General features: G+C 37.2%; 2 protein-coding genes across 3 annotated transcripts in view; both read left to right on the forward strand.

Annotated features, from left to right (window-relative positions):
• Gyf (GIGYF family protein Gyf) overlaps positions 1 to 19,959 on the forward strand; it is a 36,288-nt gene extending 16,329 nt beyond the window's left edge. The window contains exon 7 of one of the 2 annotated variants that reach the window (XM_089472489.1): positions 19,821 to 19,959. In XM_089472489.1, coding sequence (XP_089328615.1) covers positions 19,821 to 19,855 — 35 coding nt within the window. In that variant the 3' untranslated portion in view covers positions 19,856 to 19,959. Of the gene's footprint in view, positions 1 to 5,824; positions 6,199 to 19,820 lie in introns of those variants that run through there. The other variant, XM_089472488.1, reaches the window with a different exon arrangement.
• fd102C (forkhead domain 102C) lies at positions 19,892 to 21,903 on the forward strand. The gene has a single exon (XM_018013890.2). The coding sequence runs from the start codon at positions 19,892 to 19,894 to the stop codon at positions 21,653 to 21,655; it is 1,764 nt and encodes a 587-aa protein (XP_017869379.1). The 3' UTR covers positions 21,656 to 21,903.
• Positions 21,904 to 25,859: the final 3,956 nt, after the last annotated feature.

The following is a 25,859-nucleotide window of genomic DNA, read 5'->3' on the forward strand; positions in this document are numbered from 1 at the left end:
CGCAAATGTAATCGTCATCTGAATTGATTTAAGCAAAAACATACGCCTGGGCTAGCATCTAGTGTAAAGCCTACGATACACTGCCACGGCAACAATATGAATATGGGGGGTCGGAAGACCTTAAGCTATAACGAAGCAGGACCCCGATTAAAGAGGAAATTAGCTTCTGAACTTGCCTCAGAGAGCAATAATTCAAAGCTCATATTGCTACATGCTGATTTGGTTTCATCAAAGAAATCAAAAGAAACCAATAAAACTTATGTATTACAAAAAACTATAAGCAGTGACAATTTATGGGATATAGAAAATAAGCTATCATTGAATGACTCAGTACCCATAACTGCTGAAGGTGGCATTAGCGCTTTTAATTGAAAACGGGGTATCTAAGCAATAATATCTCGACATAAAAGCACCTGTAAAGTGTTAAAGACATATACTATATACTATTATATATTTAGGTTTAGTGCCCTTTGTATATATACTCCGTATCGTTGTCACGACAAAACGATTTTATTATTATTAAATTATATAATTGAGTTAAATGTACTTCGAATCGACAGATGTTGGTGCAGCCCTCCAAGCTACATCCCATGTAACCAGATACCTGCAAATTATCTGATTGAGCTGGTTATTCTCGCCCAAGCAGTTTGCACGGGTAACTGGTGGTAGTTACCAGTATTGCAGACCGTCCTTCATTTCTCATTTTTTGATTTGTGTAATTTGTCAAGCTCTAAGGCAAACGCAACACTTGGCTTTTTCTGCTTTATTGTTTCGTTCGTCCTTAAATAACACTCTGATTCAATCAATGGTTTTATTTTCACACAGTAGCACGTTCTTTAATATTTTGCTTTTGGATAGCAGATAAAGAGAGCAAAAGATAAGGAAAAACAACAGGAGTACTAAAAATTCTACTTAAAAATTGACAAGAATGTTTCTTAATTCAGTGTTCATGTTTATTTTTATACTCATTAACGAAAGTGAAATGAGTATATTGCTTTTGTGCAATGTCTTGTTGTCCATCCATCTCGGGTATATCTCCGATTTATATAGTGTTAAAATTTGTCTACAAGAGAAATTATTCAACAAATAAATTCTTATAATGTTGCCCACACTGCAGCGCAGCCCAAGCGCAGTCGCTGCCTACTGCGCAGTTAGCAGAGCGCGTTCTAATACGTGCGTGTGTATGTATGTGTGCCGAAAAGAAGTGCAGAGTGATTATAATATCAGATTAGAGGGATCAGGGTATCTCCTAGTCGAGCAGTCTCGACTAGAGTCTTCTTACTTGTTATAAAATAGATATATTTCTTAGTCGAATAATTTTATAAATTTAAATTTGTTTCTTCTTAAATAGCCCTCAAAAACATATACGCAAATACATACATATGTATATATGTAAGTCTGCACGCATAGCATCAAGCATTTTAGCCTTATACACGCGCTCATTTGTATGTGTGTATGTATGCACACATAAATGCGTGCTCTAGTATATTCTAAGAATTTCGTTGCGATTGATTTGTATTTTTGAATTTCCAGCCGCTACAATGGCTTTTCTTTGCTATATGGCGTCATAACAATAATGTGATTTTGTTTTAACTATTGCTGCTCGAAACGACGCGATCGTGCTGTAGGTTAAAACGCCGGCGATCTTTATTTTAGATATTTTGACATGAACATGCTATTCGGCTTGGGTGCGAGTTCAAATCCCGCGGAAAACTCGTTTTTGTAAAATGCAATGTAAAATTTAATTAATTTTATAAAAATGTTTCCTTCCGTGATATCAATGCCTATTAAGCCTATTTATGTTTACAAATACATAAATAGATGACTGACGCATATAAATGCCGCAATATGGGCACTATAAATGCCGATTGCCACGCCCCTAGTGGCCGTAGACTCCTCATTTTTGGCCAGTTCTGCCAGAACGAGCAACCGGTAACCTAAATGCAAAATTTGAATTCTTACGCTCAAAAAATGTAAAAATTACAGGGTATTTTTCGATATGCCACGCCCCTAAAGAGGCTTAAAAATTATTTTTGGGGGCATCGATAGAGGAGGCTACCAGTAACTCAACTATCCAAATTTGAAGCTCCTAGCTCTTAAACTGTAGGAGATATAAACTTTAGCGGTTTTCCATGCCCCCTATGGGCGGACATATATCTACCATAGCTTGTTGGACTTGGCTGGTCAACCCGCGTATATATGTATACAAAGTTTCAGGTCTCTAGCATCAATAGTGTCCAAAATATAGCCGAATTCGAAAAATCACTATATCTTCAGGTCCGTTTTGTCACGCCCCTAGAAGGCGTAGATATATCATTTTTTCACCCATCTTTAAAGAATTAAAACATCAGCTAAATTTCTGCATTCTAGGTTTATAACTTTAGGAGATACAGTTTCGTCCGATTTGTCACGCTTCCAATGGGCGGAGATATATCCGCCATAGCTCGTGATCTTGGGTGGTCGACGCGCATCTACATACAAAATTTCAACTTTCTAGCTACAACATGATTTCCGATTGCAAATCGATTGTTCAAAATCGATCGAACGTCCTCTAATTTACTTGAGTTTACTTCGCTTATTAACAAGCGAAGTTTTTCTAAAAAAATTGCAAACTGATGTTATTATACTGATTTCAGTAAAACATTTGACTCATCATCATGCTAATTCTTAAGCTTGAACGCTTAGGATTTTCACCTAGACTTGTGTCTTGGATTTCATCCTACTTAATGGGTAGAACCCAAAGAGTCTTGCTGAGAACAGCTATGTCTAAACTCATCTTTGTTTCGTCTAGTGTACCTCAGGGTAGCCATTTGGGTCTATTGCTCATTCCCCTTTCTTATACCCTGAACCCATTTTCAATGGGAAATCAGGGTATAATGGTTTTGTTGAAATGTATGTAACAGACAGAAGGAGGCGTGGCAGACCCCACAAAGTATATATATTCTTGATCAGGGCGACGAGCTGAGTTGATTTGGCCCTGTCGGATATTGAGTTTATCATTAAAAATCGATAACTCATCCCGATCTTTTTTTATCGATAAAAACCCTTATCGAAAAGCAGTCATAAAATTATATCTCCTACATCTTTAAAGCTAGACTCTCCAAAATTTTAATGGATACTTATATGCATTTTATACAATTTCGGTTTTTGTTAAAATTTACCCCCCCACCTCTATATTCACCCCCTAACCCTCACTTTTGTAAAAAGCGTATTTCAAATAGTAGAGACTTGTGCTCTGGCAAATACATGCATATCCATGTTATAATCATAATCTGAAAGGTGCATGAAGATCGTATGTCAAAAAAAAAGTTATTAAACAATAAAGTTCTCATAGTAAGCGCACACTGCGCCCATGCGTGTTTATGCTTGTGTGTGTATATGTATGTAATTGTTTGTGTATGTGTGTGTGTGTGTGTGTGTGTGTGTGTGTGTGTGTATGTGTGTGTATGTATGTGTGTGTATGTATGCCTGTGTGTGCGTGCGTGTGTGTGTGTGTGTGTGTGTGTGTGTGTGTGTGTGTGTGTGTGTGTGTGTGTGTGTGTGCGTGTTTCTTGTGTAAGCTGATAGATGCGAAAAATTATTGAAATAGCTATTACTCCAAGGGTTCAGGGGATCTCGTAGTCGAGTAGTCTCGACTAGAGCTTTCTTACTTGTTATTATTTCTTATTCTTTGTATTAACTTTTCTTGGAACTTCTTTTAATACCTTCCTTTTCTTTTATACCCTGAACCCATTTTCAATGGGAAATCAGGGTATAATGGTTTTGTTGAAATGTATGTAACAGGCAGAAGGAGGCGTGGCAGACCCCACAAAGTATATATATTCTTGATCAGGGCGACGAGCTGAGTTGATTTGGCCTTGTCCGTCTGTCCGTCCGTCCGTCCGTCCGTCTGTCCGTATGTATGAACGCGTCGATTTCAGAAGATATAACAGCTAGAGACTTCAAATTTTTTTTTTAAATGTCCGTAATTACAGCGCGAATATCAAGTTTATCATTAAAAATCGATAACTCATCCCAATCTTTTTTTATCGATACAAACCTTATCGAAAACCAGTTATAAAATTATATCTTCTACACCTTTATTGCTAGAGTCTCCAAATTTTTAATATATGCTTATATGTAATTTATACAATTTCGGGTTTTGTTTAAATTTACCCCCCACCCTTAAATTCACCCCCTCACCCTCACTTTTGTAAAAAGCGTATTTCAAATAGTAGAGACTTGTGCTTTGGCAATTACATAATATTAATATTACAAAATCATAATCTGAAAGTTTCATAAAGATCGTATGTCCACAAAGTTCTCATGCGTGTTTATGCTTGTGTGTGTATATGTATGTATGTAATTGTTTGTGTATGTGTGTGTGTGTGTGTGTGTATGTATGTAATTGATTGTGTGTGTGTGTGCGTGTATGTGTGTTTGTATGTGTGTGTGTGTGTGAAAGACGCGAAAAATTATTGAAATAGCTATTACTCCAAGGGCTCAGGGGATCTCGTAGTCGAGTAGTCTCGACTAGAGCTTTCTTACTTGTTCTATACTAAATCTTTTTATATCCTGAACCCATTGAAAATGGGAAATCAGGGTATAATGGTTTTGTTAAAAGTATGTATGTAACAGGCAGAAGGAGGCGTGGCGGACCCCACAAACTATATATATTCTTGATCAGGACGACGAGCTGAGTCGATTTGGCCCTGTCCGTCCGTCCGTATGTATGAACGCGTCGATCTCAGAAGATAAGAGACTTGACATTTTTTTCCTAGGTCCGTATATATCACGCGCATATCAAGTTTTTCTTTATAAATCGATAACTAAAAAAAAAATTGTTAATGTAGACTTATATGTATTTTATATAATTTCGGTTTTTTTTTTCAAAATTTACCACCCACCCCTATATCCACCCCCTCCCCCTCACATTTGTAAAAGGCGTATTTCAAGTACTAGAGACGTGTGCTTTGGAATGTACATATATTTTCACCATATGATTAGTTTCATTAAGATTGTACATCTAGAAATTAAATTATTCAACAAATAAATTTTTATAATGTTGCCCACACTACAGCGCAGCCCAAGCGCAGTCGCTGCTTGCTGCGCAGTTAGCAGAGCGCGTTCTAATACGTGCGTGTGCATGTATGTGTGTCGAAAAGAAGTGTAGACTGATTAGAATATCAGATTAGAGGGTTTAGGGTATCTCCTAGTCGAGCAGTCTCGATTAGAGTCTTCATACTTGTTTATTTAATTTTTTCTTTTTTATTATTGTTTTTTGTTTTTATTTTTATTTATTTATTTTTTTATATATATATTTGCCAAAGCGCTAGTTTCTAGTACTTGAAATACGTTTTTTACAAATTGGTGGTAAGGGGGGCGTGGTATCCAAAATCAGTAAATTAAATCTATGTATACAAATGTATATAAACAGAAAATCTGAACTCTCTATGCATGGTCATCATACTTGTTCCAAAGTGATTTTCGTAAAACTATAGCTCAAAGATTTTCCGACATCTTAATTATGCACTTGTGTAATTCAGATTTGTCCATACTTATAAAAATACAGGCAGAAATACGTACATATGTATGTATCTCTATGTACATATACTGATGCTCATGTACTAAGTAGCCGTAATGCGCGCAAATTGCTTGAAAATCATCAACTCTAGGGAATTGCCTTTCATAACGAGCTTAAGCTAAACACAAACATATACATATACGTCAGTGTGTACATATAAATATAGAAGAACAAAAAATGTATACGTAGAAAACAGCTCTGCGAACAAGGGTAGTTGTTGGCTTTAAGTTTTCTTGTTCATTTTCTTTGACCCAACAACAGGAAAAAATGCACAAAACTTGCCGACGGGAAATTGTTAAACGGTATTTAAACATAACAACCAAGACGAGGAGTGGGACTAGGACTGGGAGTGATACTCGGAGTGAGACTGGGAGTGGGAGTAGGACAGCTAATCCCAGGGCGCACGCACACAACAGGAAGCAACCACAAAAATTTGTTATTTCAAGAGCAACAGCAGCCATGTAAGGATAACCCCAACAATAAGGCGGATCAACGCGACATTGAGAATGGGAATTGTAATTAAATAAATAGAACACGAGCTGTGTGACTCGGAAACGGGGAATAGTGGGTAGAGAATCGAAAGAAAGGAGAGAATAAAAATTAATCGACAAATATGGTTATTGTTGCAAGCAAAAAGCCCTCTATCTGCGTACTCGATATTAGTTGAATGAAAATGGTCGATTTTGTATATATATATATATATATATACATATATATACATATATTATTCGTATTTTTGATGCACCTAATATGATGGGCTGATGTATTTAGGTTGACTGGCAACTGGCGAACGTAATCCGTTTATCAAAAATAACAAAGACCATTGGGAATTGAAGCCACAGAAGCCTGTTAAGCTAGACATTAATAAAGACCCCCATTCAAAGTTTTAGTTTACTGCTTTGTGTTACATTCCTCTCTCTTTTTGTTACTCTTTCTAACTCTTTCTGTCTCGCTTATTAATGTATTCTCTCTGTCTGTCTGACTTTATTTCTCCTCCTCTCTTTCATAAGACAGACACTATTGAGTATACATATATATGTATTTCGCGCTAGTCCGCAGTCGCAAGAGAGTAGAATCGGCCCAAGATTTGGAGCGTCATCAACAATCGCCACAAAATTGACTTTCCGCGAGACAAAAACGGCTGACAAGATTTCGATGAGCATGCAGGAACTAAGACAAGGATGACGCCTGCTCCTGATGAGTGTTAATTTGGGTCATCTATATATTGAGTGCAATACGAGTCAGTTGCGGTTTGACGCGACGCTCGGCATAGTAGATACGATTCCACTGTACGCCGAGCCAGCGCAGCGGATTATAAATAAGTCCGTGCTACCCAATTCCATCAGGCCGAACAACATTGTGCGAAGGCAATGAAGTTGGAACAGGTGGAAAGGGCGACAGGATTAATCGTATGCATGTCGACATTAATTTTTACCTTTCGCATATTCTTTCTGAATGTGTATGTTTCCGGAGCCATACGAAGAGAGGAGAGCTGTTTCATAGAAGTAGTTGGCTCCATCAGGCGGGATAACTTCATTATTTCCAGCTGGTGTGGAATGCAGTTTGGACGTTAATAAGCTCCTTTGCGGCTACAGGCATGGTAGAGCTTCATAGAATTGCGCGAAGGAGAAGAGGCAAGGCCAAGCAAACAAATACACCTGACCCTGCAAGAGAGCTGATATTCTTCGCTGTTTAGGCACATTCTTATATAACAAGTAAGAAAACTCTAGTCGAGACTGCACGACTACGAGATCCCCTGAACCCTTCGAGCAACTGATATTTCAATAATTATTCGCATATGCACACATACACGCACACACACAGACATATGTACGCCCGCGCGCATAAACTCGCATTGACTGCAGTGTTGGCTTACTATGGGAAGTTAATTAATTTTAAAAAATACCGAAATTGTATAAAATGCACATAAATATACATATGAACTTTGGAGATTCTAACTTTACAGATTTAGGAGATATAAACATATTACTGTTATCTTTAATCGATAACAAAACAACGGGGCAAGTTATCGATATTTCAAGCAAAACTCGATATGCGCGTGCTATACACGGACCTAGGAAAAAATTGGGATGGGGGAAGGAATCATCGCAGACCCCATAAAGTATATATATTCTTGATCAGCACGACGAGTCGATATGATATAGCCCTGTCCGTCTGTCCGTATGTGTGAACGCGTGATCTCAGAAGATATAACAGCTACAGAGCTGGAATGCATGCATACTCGTGTATACCATATCATATTTTTTCGATAACTCATCCGAATTCTTTTTTATCGATAATAATCGATAAATTTAAGTCATTTTTAGGCATAGTTTGAATACTATTAAATGTAGAGACTGCAGATTAATATGTACACACACTTCATGAATAAGAAGACTTTGTAATTTACAGATTTTGGATACCACGCCCCCCTTGTCAACAATTTGTGAAAAAATATTTCAAGTACTAGAGACTTGGGCTTCGGAATGTATATATGTACATTTTAGCATTATGATCACGTTCTGAAAGTTTCATAAAGATAGTCCTACTACAAGATAAATTATTCAACTAGTAAATTCTCATAATATTGCCCAAACTGCAGTGCAGTGACTAACTACGTAGTCAGCAGAACGCGTGACTATACGTGCGTGTGACGTGGATGCGTGTGTATGCATGTGTGCATAGAAGAAGTGCAGAATGAGTAGAATATCAGCTTGGAGGGTTCAGGGTATCTCCTAGTCGAGCAGTCTCGACTAGAGCCTTCTTACTTGTTCTATTTAATTTTGTTGAAATGAGTTGTAAAGTTTTATAAAGAATTGATGGATACAATGTTAGTGTGTCGGGAAAAATAAGCAGTGTGGAGACTTATTAGGAAGTCAATCATGAATGTAATTATAATGAAATATAAGAATGTACATTGTACTTCTAGTGAAATAAGTCCCAATGTAAGTTAATGATGCTAAAAATGAAGAAAGTGAAGTAAATGTGATATTTATATTATTCGTCGTCGACTGTCCCGAAATGGCATCCGGCCCAGATGGTAACCGTAAGTATAAATGAGTATTTATTTAAAATTTCAAGTCGCTAGTATTTATAGTTTAAGACATTTAAGACTACCAGCCATGCTTCCTTCTGCCTGCTACAAACATTTTTACAAAACCATAATACCCTAATGCCAGTTCAAATGGATTCAGGGTATAAAAACGCACCCAGACACGCACATGCAAAAGTACACTGACACACATACTGACATAAAAGTACAGACAAGAACAACTTTGGCGATGAGAGCGAAATGTTGGGTAGGGGATGATCATTACAAAGGTGTTGCGAGCGTTATTGGTTGTGGGTCATTGATTGCTATGCTCAATCGTTTCAATTGTAGGCTAAAGCATACAAACTCGAACACACACAAACATACAAGCTGCTATGAATATAGAGAAGATGACTTCTCAAATTTTATTTACTATCAGTCCTCTTCGATCAATGTTTTTTCGTTTCACAATTGAATTCGACTATTTTTGAAAAGTGTGAATAGGGAAAATGTAATCAGCCAAAATCTTTAAGATTCGAATCAGGATATTTGATGCAGGTGTGCTTAGCAATTGGTTCCACAACAGTTTACAGAATCCAGGCAACATATATATGTATGTATTTAATAGGTGTTTCAAACATGCAATATATGGAAAATTAAATGCTTTTTTGTCTGAAAGTTTCAAGAAGATACTCCATATACTACATCTATTAAACAATTAAGTTCCCATAGTAAGCCCACGCGTAGGCCTGTGCTTGTGTGTGTATGTGCATGTGCTGTTTCTTTTGCAAGCAAAAAAGATGCGAAAAGTTATTGAAATATCACTTCCTCGAAGGGTTCGGGGAATCTCGTAGTTGAGCAGTCTCAACTAGAGCACTCTTACTTGTATTTTGTACACTCTGAACTCATAAAAATTAAAAATCAGGCTATTATGTTATTTGTGAAAATGTATGTATTAGGCAGAAGGTAAAGTACATACATATATATAATTTTGATCGCGGAGACGAGCTGGATTGATATAGCCATGTCCGTCTGTCCATCCGTTCACCCGTAAGAGCATCGAGATCTCAGAAGATATAAGAGCTATAGACCTTTGCATGTATACTCGTGTTTATCATATTTTTTCAATAACTCATCCGATTTCGTTTTATCGAGAATAATCGATAAATTGATTTCGTTTTCTTTTAGCCTAATATTAATACTCTTAGACCTGCAGACTTCAGCTTTATTGTATATATACATTTGATGAATACGAAGAATTTTGAGTTTACTGCAAGTACTGCAGGAAAGAATTCGAAGATAAAGTGGAAATCACATGTTTTAATTTCAAAATGTACAATCCGTATTAGATATTAATGAACTACATCTTAAATATTCATCCAGCAGAAAACGAATGCACCCACGAGGATATACCATATATCAAATGCTTCAAATCGCCAAAATGGCTCTCATACGAGAAACATTATTAAGTCACTGCACAAAAAAATAAACTCTTTTCCTTCGTCAATAAGCACATAAACTATTTAGTATTGCCGCTGGATCTGGGATTTTTCATCTTCTTCTCTTCTTTGGGAGCTACAGACTTTTATTTTGAAATATACATAAAAATATTATTATAAAATATATAATATAATAATAAAATATAATCCAATAAAATTTTGTCAATCAGTCATTATTGAAATAGATTTATAATTTTATTGATAGAATCTGAAAATTTCCTTATAAGTTACTGGCTACGGGGAAGATAAGAAAATATTGCAGTTTTCTGTTGACATGATCTTCACGTAGGCCAATAAATTATGAATAGTTGATGGGTATTTTTTTTAAAGCTTCTACTTTTCTCTGTTAGCATAAACCAAGCCATATCTGCCTTGCTGTCTGTCTAGCCGTCTGTTCCTGACTCCTCCAGGCGTAACAGATCGGAAAAAAACATTTTTCTAGTATCTCCTAGATACTCCATGGTTAGTTCGAGCGCTAGGACGTTGAAATTCGAAATGTATACTCGCATTATCAACAATTGCTTAAGAAGATATGGCGGATATATCTACGACCAACGGGGTCGTGGAAAATCGAGTAATTTTAATGATTTAATTTAATTTAATGTTACAATCCTATAAAGATACATCCAACAATTATATATCGACGTCCACTGTAGTATTAAATCGTAGTACTTATTGAAAATGGGAAATCAGGGTATATTGGTTTTATTGAGTCATTTAATCAAGGCGACGAGCTGAGTCGATTTAGCCCTGTCCGTCTGTCTGCCTGTTTCTCCGCTTGCCCATATGTTGTAACGCGTTGATCTCAGAAAATATAAGAGCTAGAGAAATATTGAAATTTTTTTTCCTAGGGCTGTCTATATCACGTTCATATCGAAATTTCTCCAAAAATCGATAACTTGTCCCTTTATTTTCATATCGATTAAAAATATTATCTTCTACATCTTTAGAGCTAGAGTCGATCAATTTTAAATGTAGATTCATCTGCACTTTATAAAATTTCCATTTTTTTAAAATTATATATATCCATCCCCTCACCACTAAATTTGTTTAAAGCGTACATCAAATACTAGAGACATGTGTTTTGGCAAATGCACTATAGGAAACAAGTAAGAAAGCTCTAGTCGAGACTGCTCGACTACGAGATCCACTGAAACCTTCGAGCAGCTGATATTTTAATAATTATTCGCACATGCACACACACACGCACCCACACAGCCATACACACGCACGCATAAACACGCCTTGGCTGCAGTGGTGGCTTACAATAAGAAATACGATCTTCATGGAACTTTCAGATTATGATTATAGCATAGATATGCATGCATTTGCCAAAGCACAAGTCTCAAGTATTTGAAATACGTCTTTTCAAATACATATACATAGGTATATGTTCCAAATTTCAAGTCTCTATGCTCAATAACGCTGAAATAAACTGCGCTCATTCGGAATGAGTATAAAAATACAAAACAAATCGTAAATAGATAAGATTTTATATATTCGATTCCGCATTCTATAATTGTCGCGAGCCTATCAAGTTTACGGCATTTTTCATAATATTTCAGCAGTTAGGTTTGCACTTTAGAAATTTTGCTTGCTCATATAATTCTGTTATTTAGATAGCTGCTTACGATTTTTCAAAGAAATTTGCGAATGAAAACACTTAAGACCCTTAAGTGAGGAAACCAAAAAATAACAATGATAAGATATATATGTATGTATGTGTTTTGAGGTTTTCCTCAAAAATATTAGCGTTTATAGGAATTGTGTGAAGATCAGGGCAGACCCGATGGCAGCTCAAAGCCAAACGGATGAGCTCGAAAATCGGAAATGGGAATCTCCTAATCTCATTGTCTCTCCTTTGGTCGAGCGAAAACCATTCAAATTTGTATTTTGTTCTGGTCATCCTGCATTGAGAAATGGAAATGTTTTGCAAACAGACATATAGGATTAAGATTTTGACTAAAATAATCCTCTTTATGTTTTCACTTAAACTTACTGTACTGCCAAGTGGACTCTCGTCTCAGTATATGAATATGGGAAATCAGGGTATAATGGTTTTGTTGAAATGTACGTATCTAACAGGCAGAAGGAGGTGGGGCAGACCCCACCAAGTATTTATATTCTTGTCTGTCCGTATGCTGGCTGTCGATTTGAATTTTTTGAATGACCGTATTTATAGCGCGTATGTCGAGTTTACCTTTAAAAAATCGGTAAATCATTGCGGTATGTTTTTATAGATTAAAAACATTAAGAATTATGTCAAATGGCAGTATAGCTAATTGTTAATGATTTGGCATTTTTTAAAATTAATAAATATTCAATAGAATATGTAGATCATATGCTGAAAGTTTCATTAAATTGTATTAATTCTATCGACTTTTACTTCTCGACTTCTACTTTTAATAAGGATAAGATACCTATTTGTATACATATGTATATATAAAGTAACACAAAAAAATTATATGATTATATAATACATAGATGGACAGGTATTCCTTAGTCCGACACTTTCGGCCAGAGCAAGCTTGCTTATTTTAGACTGTGAATGTGTAATTGATAAAAATGCTCACAATATATTACCCTAAAGTGTTTCGACGCTTTGAAACCTGTTCCCCACAATATTGCGCTGTCGAGTGAGTGGGACAACAACACGGGCAAAAGACAATATGTAAGCAACGACACTGAGGGTGTAGGAAAGCGAGTGTTCAGCTGTATGTAATTTGTGTATCGCTGAAACTGTTCAGCTATGTGTGTTTTGTAAGTGTATGTGTGTGTATGTATGTGTTTGCGGTTGCATGAGGAATAACGGAGAAATGAACTGTGGAGAATCGTGATTGGCTGCAAAAACCAGCAGTGCTTAGAGAAGGCAATGCTGGAACCAATCAAACAGCATGAATACGAAAAAGGGCGGAGCATTTGCAACCATATGTACCAAGCTACCCCGATAAAAGCGTGCGGCCTGTCATCCATTTTCAAACGCAGAGGCGCAAGGTAATTTTCGCTTACTCACCCAGACTCAGTTGAAACTCAGCGTCGACCACACGCACAATTTACAGCTGAATACAAGTTATTTGTCGGAGTTGTTTATCCATTATTTGCCTCCTGCATCGCGGACTGTTTCAAGCTCATTTTAATCGATTGATAAAATTCGCGATACAATACTGAATACAGTGATAATACACAAACATACAAATATATATATATATATACGGGTGCGTTAATGAATTGCAGAGCTATAGCTAAATAAATTACATATATGTATGTATATACTTATAGCTTACAGCTTATTGCGTGCAGCGGCAATGTGAAATTTTAAAGCTGTATTTCCGCTAAACCAGTAAAGATATCCAAAATATTTAAATGTCTGCCTGTTTGTCCGTTTGTCCGCATGTTTGAACGCGTCGATTTCAAAAGATGTAAGAGCTAGAGACTTCAAATTTTTATATGTCCGTATATAAACCGCGGACCTCGAGTTTATCTCCAAAAATCGATAGCTCTTCCCGTTATTTTTTATCGATTAAAAACCTTATCGAAAATTAGTTCTAAAATTATATCTCATACATCTTTAAAGAATCCTCAGTGAAGGTCAGCTGCCAATATAAGCTAATTGTGAATGATTTTGCTCTTGTTTTTAAATGTCAAATATTCAATAGAATATGTATATATGTACATATGTATGTATGTATGTACTAGACTGATTCCAGAAAAACAGTGCTCGAATTAACAGTTCGCAATTGTTTCTGCATACATAAGGGGTGGGATCATAGGGAGACAGAAAGAGTAAGTAAGAGAGAGTAACGCAAAAATAGCGCATAGCATATGAAAATGTAATCATGTACATACATACATATGTATGTATGTTTGACCTCTCGCAGCGCACTGATTTTGTCGAGACGAGCAAATACGAAGTAGAAAACACATGCAAAAACTCGAATGATTCGATGCCATTACGCTTTGGCATCTTTTTCATTCCGTTTTAAGGCTTCATTTATTCTCGCCCATTTTATTGAACCTATGACGTCTTGAGCTCGCTCTAATGTGAACTCACTCAAGACGCTTTACGCCTATCACGCACTCATTCACTTTTTCGTTTATTATCGTGTCTTCACTTTTGTTAATTAACATGGCTAGTCAGTTGAGAGCAGGGCTGCCAACTTAGCCTTTTACCGGCCAGATCTGGCCTTTTTCAACTGCCAATTGCAGGAAAAATTGTAATCTAGCTGCTGGCGGGAAATTTGGCATTTTAAACAATCAAATCAGCATTATTTAAAGTGCCTCTAAAGTACTTGAATATTATTGGCACAAACAATTCGTACACTGCCGAGGGGAAAATTGATTTTATCGTGTGTCAATTTTCGAATAAAACTATAATTCATAACAAGTAAGAAATCTCTAGTCGAGACTACTCGAGTACGAGATCCACTGAAGCCTTCGACCAACTGATATTTCAATAATTCTTCCCGTCTTTCCCCTTACACAAGAAATAACACATTCACACAAATGCACGCACGGATAAAGACGCTTGCTGCAGTGTGTGCCTACTATGGGAACTTAACTGTTTAATAACTTTTCTTGGACTTTTTTTTATGGACATTCAAAAAAAATCAAGTCTCTAGCTCTTATATCTTCATACATACGGACAGACAGACGGACCCTGATCAAGAATATATATACTTTTATACCCTGATTTGGCATTTTCAATGGGCTCAGGGTATGAAAACGGAAATGGCTATATTTCTGGCTATTCTTGAATTTGATCTAGCCTTTTCAAGCAGGTTTGAAAGGTTAATTTAGCATGTATGTACGTATATTAAAGCTAGAATTTTTTTTCCTTTATGTTTAATATCTTTTTTAAGCGTGATTCCATCGATTGAAGAATTTCCGGGTGACTTTGCTACAATAGAGGTAATTTTTATTGGATATTGATCTTTTTCGTATAGCCATGTCCGATTTCTATAACGTTTAGGTATGACCACTGGTCTAGTGGATTGACCACATCTGAACAGTTCCAGGTCAAAGAGGACTCGACAATACCCGATTTATGTTTCTGGTCATTAACATGATAAAATCGCCGACTCATATATATGCAGGAATGCGTCAGATGGGATGCAATATTTTTAGCGCCAACCAAATACCAAGCTCCACAATCAGCACCTAAAACCAACTATGGCGGTGGCAGTTGCATGGTTGAACCTGTAAGTCAGGTACGGGAGTTGGAAACTTAGTTTTCATAATATGTGCTTATCCTTTTTATACCCTGAACCCATTTTCAATGGGAAATCAGGGTATAATGGTTTTGTTGAAATGTATGTAACAGGCAGAAGGAGGCGTGGCAGACCCCACAAAGTATATATATTCTTGATCAGGGCGACGAGCTGAGTTGATTTGGCCCTGTCCGTCTGTCTGTCCGTCTGTCCGTCTGTCCGTCCGTCCGTCTGTCCGTCTATCCGTATGTATGAACGCGTCGATTTCAGAAGATATAAGAGATAGAGACTTCAATTTTTTTTTAATGTCCGTAATTACAGCGCGCATATCAAGTTTATCATTAAAAATCGATAACTCATCCCGATCTTTTTTATCGATAAAAAACCTTATCGAAAACCAGTTATAAAATTATATCTTCTATACCTTTATTGCTAGAGTCTCCAAATTTTTAATGTATGCTCATATGTAATTTATACAATTTCGGTTTTTGTTAAAATTTATCCCCACTTCTAAATGCACCCCCTCACCCTCACTTTTGTAAAAAGCGTATTTCAAATACTAGAGACTTGTGCTTTGACAATTACATGCATATTCATGCTATAATCATAATCTGAAAGTTTCATGAAGATCGTACGTCCATAAAAAAAGTTATTAAACAATTAAGTTCTCATAGTAAGCGCACACTGCGCCCATGCGTGTTTATGCGTGGGTGCTTGTGTGTGTATGTGTTTGTGTATGTGTGTGTATGTGTTTGTGTTTGTGTATGTATGTGTTTGTGTATGTGTATGTGTATGTGTGTGTGTGTATGCGTTTGTGTATGTATGCGTGTGTGTGTGTGTATGCCTGTGTGTGCGTACGTGCCTGTGTGTGTGTGTGTGCGTGTTTCTTGTGTAAGCTGAAAGACGCGAAAAATTATTGAAATATCTATTGCTCCAAGGGTTCAGGGGATCTCGTAGTCGAGCAGTCTCGACTAGAGCTTTCTTACTTGTTAAAAGAGAATTTGCTCCAAAATGCCGATAACCTGGGGTAGAAGGGCGATCCCGATTTTATCAGGCTAATGACCATTACCATAAATCGGGTATTGTCGAGTCCTGGTTGATCTGGAACTGTCCAAATGAGGTCAATCCACTAGCCCAGTGGTCATACCTAAACTTTATAGAACATTTGTGGGCAATATTGGGCGTGGCCATTCGGAAAAGATAAATATCCAATCAAAATGACTTCAAAACGGCCCTATTGGAGGAATGGCCAAAAATCTCCAGAGAAGTCACCTGAAAATTGTTAAACTCAATGGAATCACGCTTAAAAGAGGTGATTATAAACAGGTACAAGAAAAAAAACCTAAATTTAAGAATTTTTGGGCAATGAAGTCATTGAAAGTGAAGTGAACGAAATAAGCTGTTACATGGGAAAGGCCAGTTATTTTAGTTTTCTTTAGTTAAATATTATTATCTTTTTATTATTATTATCTTTTTATTATTAATTATAATAGAAAAATAATGCAGTGCGTTAATACATTATGCATAACCAATAAATAAGACCTCATTTAAATTTTTTGTATATCTTTACTGGTTGAGCGGGAATAAGGTACATGTACATGTACATGTACATATACATATACATATACATATACATATACATATACATATACATATATATATATACATATGCATATACATATACATATACATATACATATACATATACATATACATATACATATACATATACATATACATATACATATACATATATACATATACATATACATATACATATACATATACATATACATATACATATACATATACATATACATATACATATACATATACATATACATATACATATACATATACATATACATATACATATACATATACATATACATATACATATACATATACATATACATATACAAATACATATTCGGATGAACATGCTTATGAAATACTTAGGAAAGACGTCCGTGTATATTCATCATGAGAAACTTGAAGTGTGTTTTTATTATATCAAGCGTGAAAACGAAAAACACGGCCATCACTTTGCAAGTGACATCAAGTGGACCTCTCATTAACATAAATAAACCGAAGATCACTGTACATAGATTAATCATTTGAATCTCGAACCCATTGACCCCCCATACAGCTGCGACTGACCGACCAAAGTAAAATTGATCATTCTGAAAGAAAAATGCTTAGCTCTATAACAAGTAAATTCGTTGCAGTCTGGCACTCATATGAATTTTGTAGTTGGACTCGATATCCGTATTTACAGCGCGAATATCGAGAATCAAGTTCTCATAGTAAGCCCACAGTGCAGCCCATGCATGTTTATGCGTGGGTGCTTGTTTGTGTATATGTGTGTGTATGTGTCTGTGTATGCTTGTGTGTATGTGTGTGTGTAAGCAAAAAGACGCGAAAAATTATTGAAATATGTAGCTATTGCTCGAAGGGTTCAGGGGACCTCGTAATCAATCACACTCGGCTAGAGCTTTCTTACTTGTTTTTTATAAGCTTTTAGAAGTAGTCTAAGAAAAGATGCTTACGCTCCGAAAAAGATAAAATTATGGGGTATTTTCCGAATGCCACGCCGAAAAAGAGGAATAAACATTATTTTTTAAGCTATCATCTGAAGGTTATCATTTCAGCCCTAAACCCTTCGAGCAACTGATATTTCAATAATTATTCGCTTCTTTACACGAGAAACATCACATGCCCCTAAACAGGCATACGCACACACGCATAAACACTCATTGGCTGCAGTGCTACTATGGGCGTACTATCAGAACATAATGGTTTCATAACTTTTTTTCTGGATAGACTATCTTCATGAATATTTTAGATCGTGATTATAACATTAAAATGAGTGCTCATGTCTATAGTAATTGAAGTACGCCTTTTACAAATTATGATGAGGGGGTGGTTATAAGGGTGGGTATGAATTATAACAAAAATCGATATTCTATAAAGTGCATATGAATCTACATTTAAAATTTGAGGACTCTACGTCTACCTCTACCTCTGTGTCTTTTTATACCCTGAACCCATTTTCAATGGGAAATCAGTGTATAGTGGTTTTGTTAAATGTATGTAACAGGCAGAAGGAGGCGTGGCGGACTCCATAAAGTGTATATATTCTTGATCAGGGTGACGAGCTGAGTCGATTTAGCTCTGTCCGTCTGTCTGTCCGTTCGTCTGTCCGTCTGTCCGTATGTATGAACGCGTCGATTTTAGAAGATATAAGAGCTAGAGACTTCAAATTTTTTTTTTTTAATGTCCGTAATTACAGTGCAGATATCAAGTTTATCCTTAAAAATCGATAACTCATCCCGATCTTTTTTATCGATAAAAAACCTTATCGAAAACCAGTTATAAAATTATATCTCCTACATCTTTAAAGCTAGAGTCTCCAAATTTTTTATGTATGCTTATATGCAATTTCTACAATTTGGTTTTTTGTTAAATATTACCCCCCACCCCTATATCCACCCCCTCACCACCATGTTTGTAAAAAACGTATTTCAAATACTAGAGACTTGTGCTTTGGCAAATACATGCATATCTAACAGTTTCAAGATCGTATGTCCACAAAAAAAGTTATTAAACAATTAAGTTCTCATAGTAAGCGCACACTGCAGCCCATGTGTGTTTATGCTTGTGTGCAGTCTCGACTACAGCTTTCTTACTTGTTATATCCATCCTCATTGAAAATGGAATATCAGGGTATGATGGTTTTAATGAAATGTATGTAACAGGCAGCAGGAAGCATCGCAGAGCCCAGAAAGTAGATATATTCTTGATCAGAGCGACGAGCTGAATCGATATAATCTTTCCAGTCTGTCGGTCGTCCGTCCGTGTGAACGCCTAGATCTCACAAGTTATAGGAGCTATATACTTGAAATTTTACATGCATACTTGTGTATACCATTCGCAGTACGAGTTTGTCATATCGATGCATGTGTATGTATATATGTATATGTACATGTGTTTTTGTATCTGTTTATTCAAGCACTCTTACTCGTTATACCCTGAACCCATTGAAAATATAATATAAATATAATATAAAGTTTTTTTTTTAAAGTCAGTACTCACGTAATTTTGTTTTCGATCAAAAACTTTATCGAAAATCTGTCATCTAATTTTATCTCCTACATCTTTAGAGCTAGTGTCGCCAAATTTGTATTTTATAGAATTTCGGTTTTGTTATAATTTACCCGCACCCCAATATTTACCCCCTTATATATTTTTAAAGGCGGTATGGCAAATTTTAGGGACTTGTGCTTGGCAAATGCACATTTAATGCAACAAAACAATATAAAAGTTTCATGAAGAAAGTCCATCCTCAAGAAAAGTTATTAACAAATTAAGTTTCCATACTAAGCCCACATTGCTTGTATAAGCAAATATGAAGCGAACAATTATTGAAATACAAGTTGCTCGAGTTCAGGTGATCTCGTAGTCGAGCAGTCTCGACTAGAGCTTTTTTACTTGATTAACTTTTTTTTCTGTCTTATCAGGAGGAAAACACACCTGGAAAATGTTGCCAAACTGAACAAAAGAAGTTCTAAAATAGTTTCCCCCAGAACAGATGTCAAACGAAGAGCTGGCTCATTCGCGCTCTTCTTCGCCCTGCGCCGTGCCACAAGATTCGAGTCTCAAGTCGCATTTTGTGACTCCTACACGACAAACGGCTCCACAAGCGACGTCCATGGCATTGGAGCAATATCGACTGCAACTTTACAACTATGCCTTGAACATTGAGCGGCTGAGGTGTCCGCCGTACGCGACAGCCGGAAGCACGGCCGGGCTGTCCTCGTGGCTACATCCGTATAGCAGTCATGGTGTCGCGGGGAGCGCTGGTGATAGACTAGCCACGCTCTCGACAATTTCACTTTTCCCGCAGTCACAACGCATATTCCATCCAGAGGAGCCGAAGCCGCAGCATAGCTACATTGGATTGATTGCAATGGCTATCCTCAGTTCGGCAGAGATGAAGCTAGTGCTATCAGACATTTATCAATATATATTGGATAACTATCCGTACTTCCGGACACGGGGTCCCGGCTGGCGCAACTCCATACGGCATAATCTATCGCTAAACGATTGCTTCATCAAGTCGGGTCGGAGTGCAAATGGCAAGGGCCACTACTGGGCTATCCATCCCGCTAACATGGATGACTTTCGCAAAGGTGACTTTCGACGTCGCAAGGCGCAACGCAAAGTGCGTCGGCACATGGGCTTATCTATTGACGATGCCAGCACAGACTCTCCTAGTCCTCCGCCATTGGACCTGACCACTCCGCCCCCTGCAGCGCAAGCGTCCATGCAGTTGGCTGCTTTGAATTACCCCTATCATCAGCAATACATTGGCCAATTCTTTGGACGTAGCCCCTACTCCAGCCAGGCTGCAAGTGAGCAAAGGCTGGAGCCTGGCTATCAGCTAGCCAACCATCAGCATCATCAGCATCCAAATCAAAATCCAAATTCACATACACATTCTCTACCGCATCACCATCCGCATTTAAATCAGCATCAGCATCAGCATATTGCGTATATCAATTCGACGACGACTACGACAATTGCAAACTTGTATTCGCAGACGCGGAAACGTCAGTTCGACGTTGCATCGCTATTGGCACCTGATGTTCACATTGTGGATATAGTGGAGGGAGAGGATTCTTCAACGCAACACACGGTTATAACAAAAGTGCAAGTAAAGAAACAGCAACTATTCCATCGAGAGTTGGTTGCTGAGCAACCAAATCCGAATTCGAATCTGAATCTGAGTCTAAATACAAATCCAGCTTTAGGTACATGTGCAGGTGCAGGTGCAGTTGATGCGGATGTTGATGCAGACATTGATGTGGATGGGGATGGTGATGGAGATGTAGAGGGAGATGGAGATGGGCGACAGTCTGAAGGAGGGCAGCGCTTGCTCTCGACTGATGACAATAATTCGTACCTTAGCGATACCAGACAGTCGCTGTTAGATGCGGGCATTGCGGAACAGGGCCAGCAACCGGAACCCGAACAGCAGGACCCTCTCCACTTTTCCGTTTCCGTTTCACCGCCTTTGGGCAGCTCCAGGGCAAGCAGCAGCCAGCATGATTCCAATTCCTTGGAGGAGTGCCCACCTGGAACCACAGCTAGTCCAGAGCTATCGACCATGTCCACCATGTCCATGTCGCTTAATAGCGTCGATCCACAGATCTTAAGAAGATATTATGGCAGCTATATGGCAGCAGCAGCTAGGCAAGTTACGCTCGAGGCATCGTCCAGAGTCCAATTGAAAAATATGGCCGCGCCTACGCCCCAACACCCGCCCATTGAACTGTTACCCAATAAATCATAAAATTCGCCAAACATACATTCAGAAAATTAGTCACTGAGCCCACCCGGCGTTTTCACTGGGTGATATAAATGTCACTCAAGAAAAAAAAATACATATGTAAAATTGTAGTATTTAATTACATATATAATTAATTTGTTATATTAGTTCGATATGTATAAATGCAGGCAAACACACTCACCCCTTCATAGGTCATTCAAAAATGACTTATTCAATAAAAAGATAACAATGAAAAGTATAAATAAACCCTAGATTTGATTTGCTCAATAGTCACTATTAAAGATTATGATATTTTCATGGTAACACCTCTGTTGTGACGTCACATTTTCAGTGTATGCTCTGGTATCCGATTGGAAGTTTGGCGGGCGCATAATCAGTGATCCGTCAAGTGTTCTGCAGCAACCAAAATATTTTTTAGCGAGTTCCAAATACTTTTCTGCGAGTCTGAGAGTCAATAATTAAATAGCATACAAAGAGTACACAAATTTGTATACCCTGGTTAGTGCCTGAACCCATTGAAATGGGAAATCAGAGTATAATGGTTTTGTTAAAAGTTTGTAACAGGCAGAAGGAGGCGTGGCAGGCTCCATAAAGTTATAGTATATTCTTGATCAGGGCGACGAGCTGAGTCGACTGACTGCTCGACTAGGAGATACCCTGAACCTTCTAATCTAATATTCTAATCACTGCACTTCTTTTCGGCACACGTATTAGAACGCGATCTGCTAACTGCGCAGCAAGCAGCGACTGGGTTTGGGGGCTGAGCTGCAGTGTGGGCAACATTATAAGAATTTATTTTTTGAATAATTTAATTTATAGACGTACAATCTCAATGAAGCTTTGAGAACATAATCATAATGTTTAAATGTATGTACATTCCAAAGCACAAGTGTCTAGTACTTGAAATACGCCTTTTACAAAGGTGAGGGTGAGGGAGTGGATATAAGGGTGGGGTGTAAATTACAACAAAAATCGAAATTATATAAAATACACATAAGTCTACATTTAAATTTGGAAGCTCTAGCTCGAAAGGTGTAGGAGATATAATTAAATAACTAGCTTTCGATAAGGTTTTTAATCGATGATAAAATATCGGGAGTATTTATCGATATATAGAGAAAAACTCGATATACGCGTGACATACACGGACCTAGGAAAAATTTCAAGTCTATCTCTCTCTCTCAAGGCGAAATTAAATTCCCCATAAGGAAGCTCCATTAAGAAGCTGGCACTCAAGTGCAGATAAAATTTGCTTCTGATCTTGCAAGATCTTTTCTGAGCTTTATATAAATAGTGATTAATTGAGAGCGTTCTGCGCTGCTAGCTGCTAGTATTCTTGAAGAAAACACATCAGAAGCTCGGAGCAAAATTTATACAACTTTAAAAAGTTTTCATGTCCGAAAGAGCAGCAGATTAAACAACAACTCTTGTTGTTTTTGTCTTCAAAAAAGACAAAACTCTTCAAAACAATGAAATTTTCAAGTGAAGCGATTGATTGCTATGATTAAGTGTCCATCAATCGCGCCTCAGTAAAGATAGGACGATATAAGCGAAACCAGAAATTTAAAAGGAAGACGAAGATAAACATGATCTAGAAAAGGTGAAAAATATTAATATTATTGATGTTAATTTTCTAAATATGTTATAAGTGAACAAGTAAGAAAGCTCTAGTCGAGCCTGCTCGACTACGAGATCCCCTATCCCTTGGAGCATTAGCTATTTCAATAATTTTTCGCGTTTTTCAGCTTACACAAGAAACACGCACACACACACACACACACACACACACACACACACACACACACACACACACACACACACACACACACACACACGCACAGGCACAGATACACACATAGACGCATACACACACACACACACACACAGACATAAACAAACATTTACACCCACAAGCATAAGCACGCATTGGGGCTTACTATAGGAACTTAATTGTTCAATAACTTTTCTTGTGGATGTACTTTCTTCATGAAGGTTATGATTATAACATGGATATGTATGCATTTGATAAAGCATAAGGCTCTAGTATTTGAAATTCGCCTTTTACAAAGGAGGGGGTGGATATAGGGGTGGGGGATAGATTACAACAAAAACCGAAATTATTTAAAATACATATAAGTCCACATTTAAAATTTGGAGACTGTAGAAGATATAATTAAATAACTAGTTTACGATAAGGTTTTTCATCGATAATAAAATATTGGGAGTAGTTATCGATATTTAGAGAAAAGCTCGTTATGGGCGTGATATACACGGACCTAGGACCTAGTCTCTAGCTTTTATATCTTCTGAGATCGACGCGTACTGACGGACAGACAGACGGACAGAGCCAAATCGACTCAGCTCGTCGCCCTGATCAAGAATATACAGTAGAATCCGGTTAAAGCGTCCAACCGGTTATGTCGACGAAAATTCGATGTCTTGGTTGGTCCCCATTTAGAGGTGGGCACGGGCCGGGCTTTTATCGGGTACCCGTGGGCACCCGCGGTTACCCGTGGGGCTGAAAAATCTAATTTCGGGCTGGGTGTGGGCGGTTACGGGTTAGACTGCTTAAATCCGATTTACCCGATCAAATTTTTACTGTTTTATTAAAATTTAAAATGTATAATAAATTGTGTAATTTGCAGATGCTCTGTACTTGCCTGCAAAAACAGGGTTGCTTTCGACATCGCTAATTTTGTGTGCGCTTGCAAATTAAGCAATTATTATGCATTTAAATTTGAATAAAACTGTCCGCTGACGGAAATACAATACGATTAATTTTTGTATCGATGATCTCTATAAAATTGTCATTACGATTAAAAGCATAATAAGCATTGTACAAGAAAATGAACGCTAATAATAATGAGTGTGCTAAAACAAAATGTGAAGTGCAAAGAGCAATTAGTGCCAATCACAATATGTACAAATTGATAGAAAATTCTTCTGGAAAGAGTGATGTTTGGAAAACTTTCAAGATTGTCGAATTCGATGGAAAGCCTCTTGATTTTGTGTGCTGCTGCAAATGCAAGCTTGTTTTGGCTTTGAGCGCCAAAAATGGCACCACAACACTTGATCGGCACAAATGCGCTTTCATGCCTCCACCCAATCAACCATTGTTAAACTTTGCATCGAAGGCTGTTCCGAAGAATGTTCTTGATGATTTAGCTAAAAAACAATTAGCTTTTGTAGCCAAAGACTTCTTGCCATTAAACGTAACTGAGGGTAGGTAAAAGTTAATATTTTGTTATATTCATCAATGTTAATCTTTGCTAAATTTATAGGAACTGGTTTTCGTAATTATGTTCAAGCTATATTGAACATAGGCGCCCAGTACGGAACGCGCGACTCCCATGATCTGATTCTGTCCCGAAAAAAGTGAAAGTTAAAGGATCTGCTCACTACTAACTTGTCAAACGCATGGCATTCACTACCGACATGTGGACCGACTAGTTTACCCAGAGAAGCTTTCTTTGCTTAAGTGCACATTACATTGATGAATCCTTTTGTTTAAAAACGTCAATATTAGGAGTAAAAGAATTTGTAGAGGAAAAAAAAACTGGCGTTAACATTTTAGAGCAAGTGAAGTATATATTGCTTGAGTATAATTTAGAAAGTAGTTTAAGGAGTAGTGTTATTGTTACTGACAATGGAGCCAACGTGGTTGCCGCCTTCAACACTTATAAGAGACTTTCTTGCGCCTGTCATAACTTGAACTTAGTCATGGATGACGTTATAGAAAAGAATCCCGTTGAAGAAATTAAGACCTTATTGGAAAAATCAAAAAATCTTGTTAAATATTTTAAGCATTCAGAGCTTAACAAAAAACTGAGCAAATCACTAAAACAAGATATTAAAACGCGTTGGAATTCAGTTTTCATTATGCTTGAAAGCATTTGGGAAGTTCAGGAGGAGATTAAAATGTTACTTTTAACAAAAAATCAACTACAACGTATAGCAGATATTGATTTCACTTTAATGGAATGTTTAATTTCATTTTTAAAACCATTCAAAGATTGTTCTGACAAATTGTCATCTGAAACAGAGCCAACCATGCATTATGGTACGAGAAACTAAAAAAAATTGTTAAATTGAAATGTATGACTCCAATGTTATGGAACATGTAAAAGAAAAGACCTTGAACTCTTTAGAGAAGCGTTTTCAGCCAACTTCCGTTCATTTGGTTGGATTATTTTTAAATCCCCCATTC

This window comes from Drosophila arizonae, chromosome 6, assembly GCF_054131065.1.
Source record: "Drosophila arizonae isolate 15081-1271.41 chromosome 6, UAZ_ARI_1.0, whole genome shotgun sequence".
In the NCBI taxonomy this organism is placed as follows: domain Eukaryota; kingdom Metazoa; phylum Arthropoda; class Insecta; order Diptera; family Drosophilidae; genus Drosophila; species Drosophila arizonae.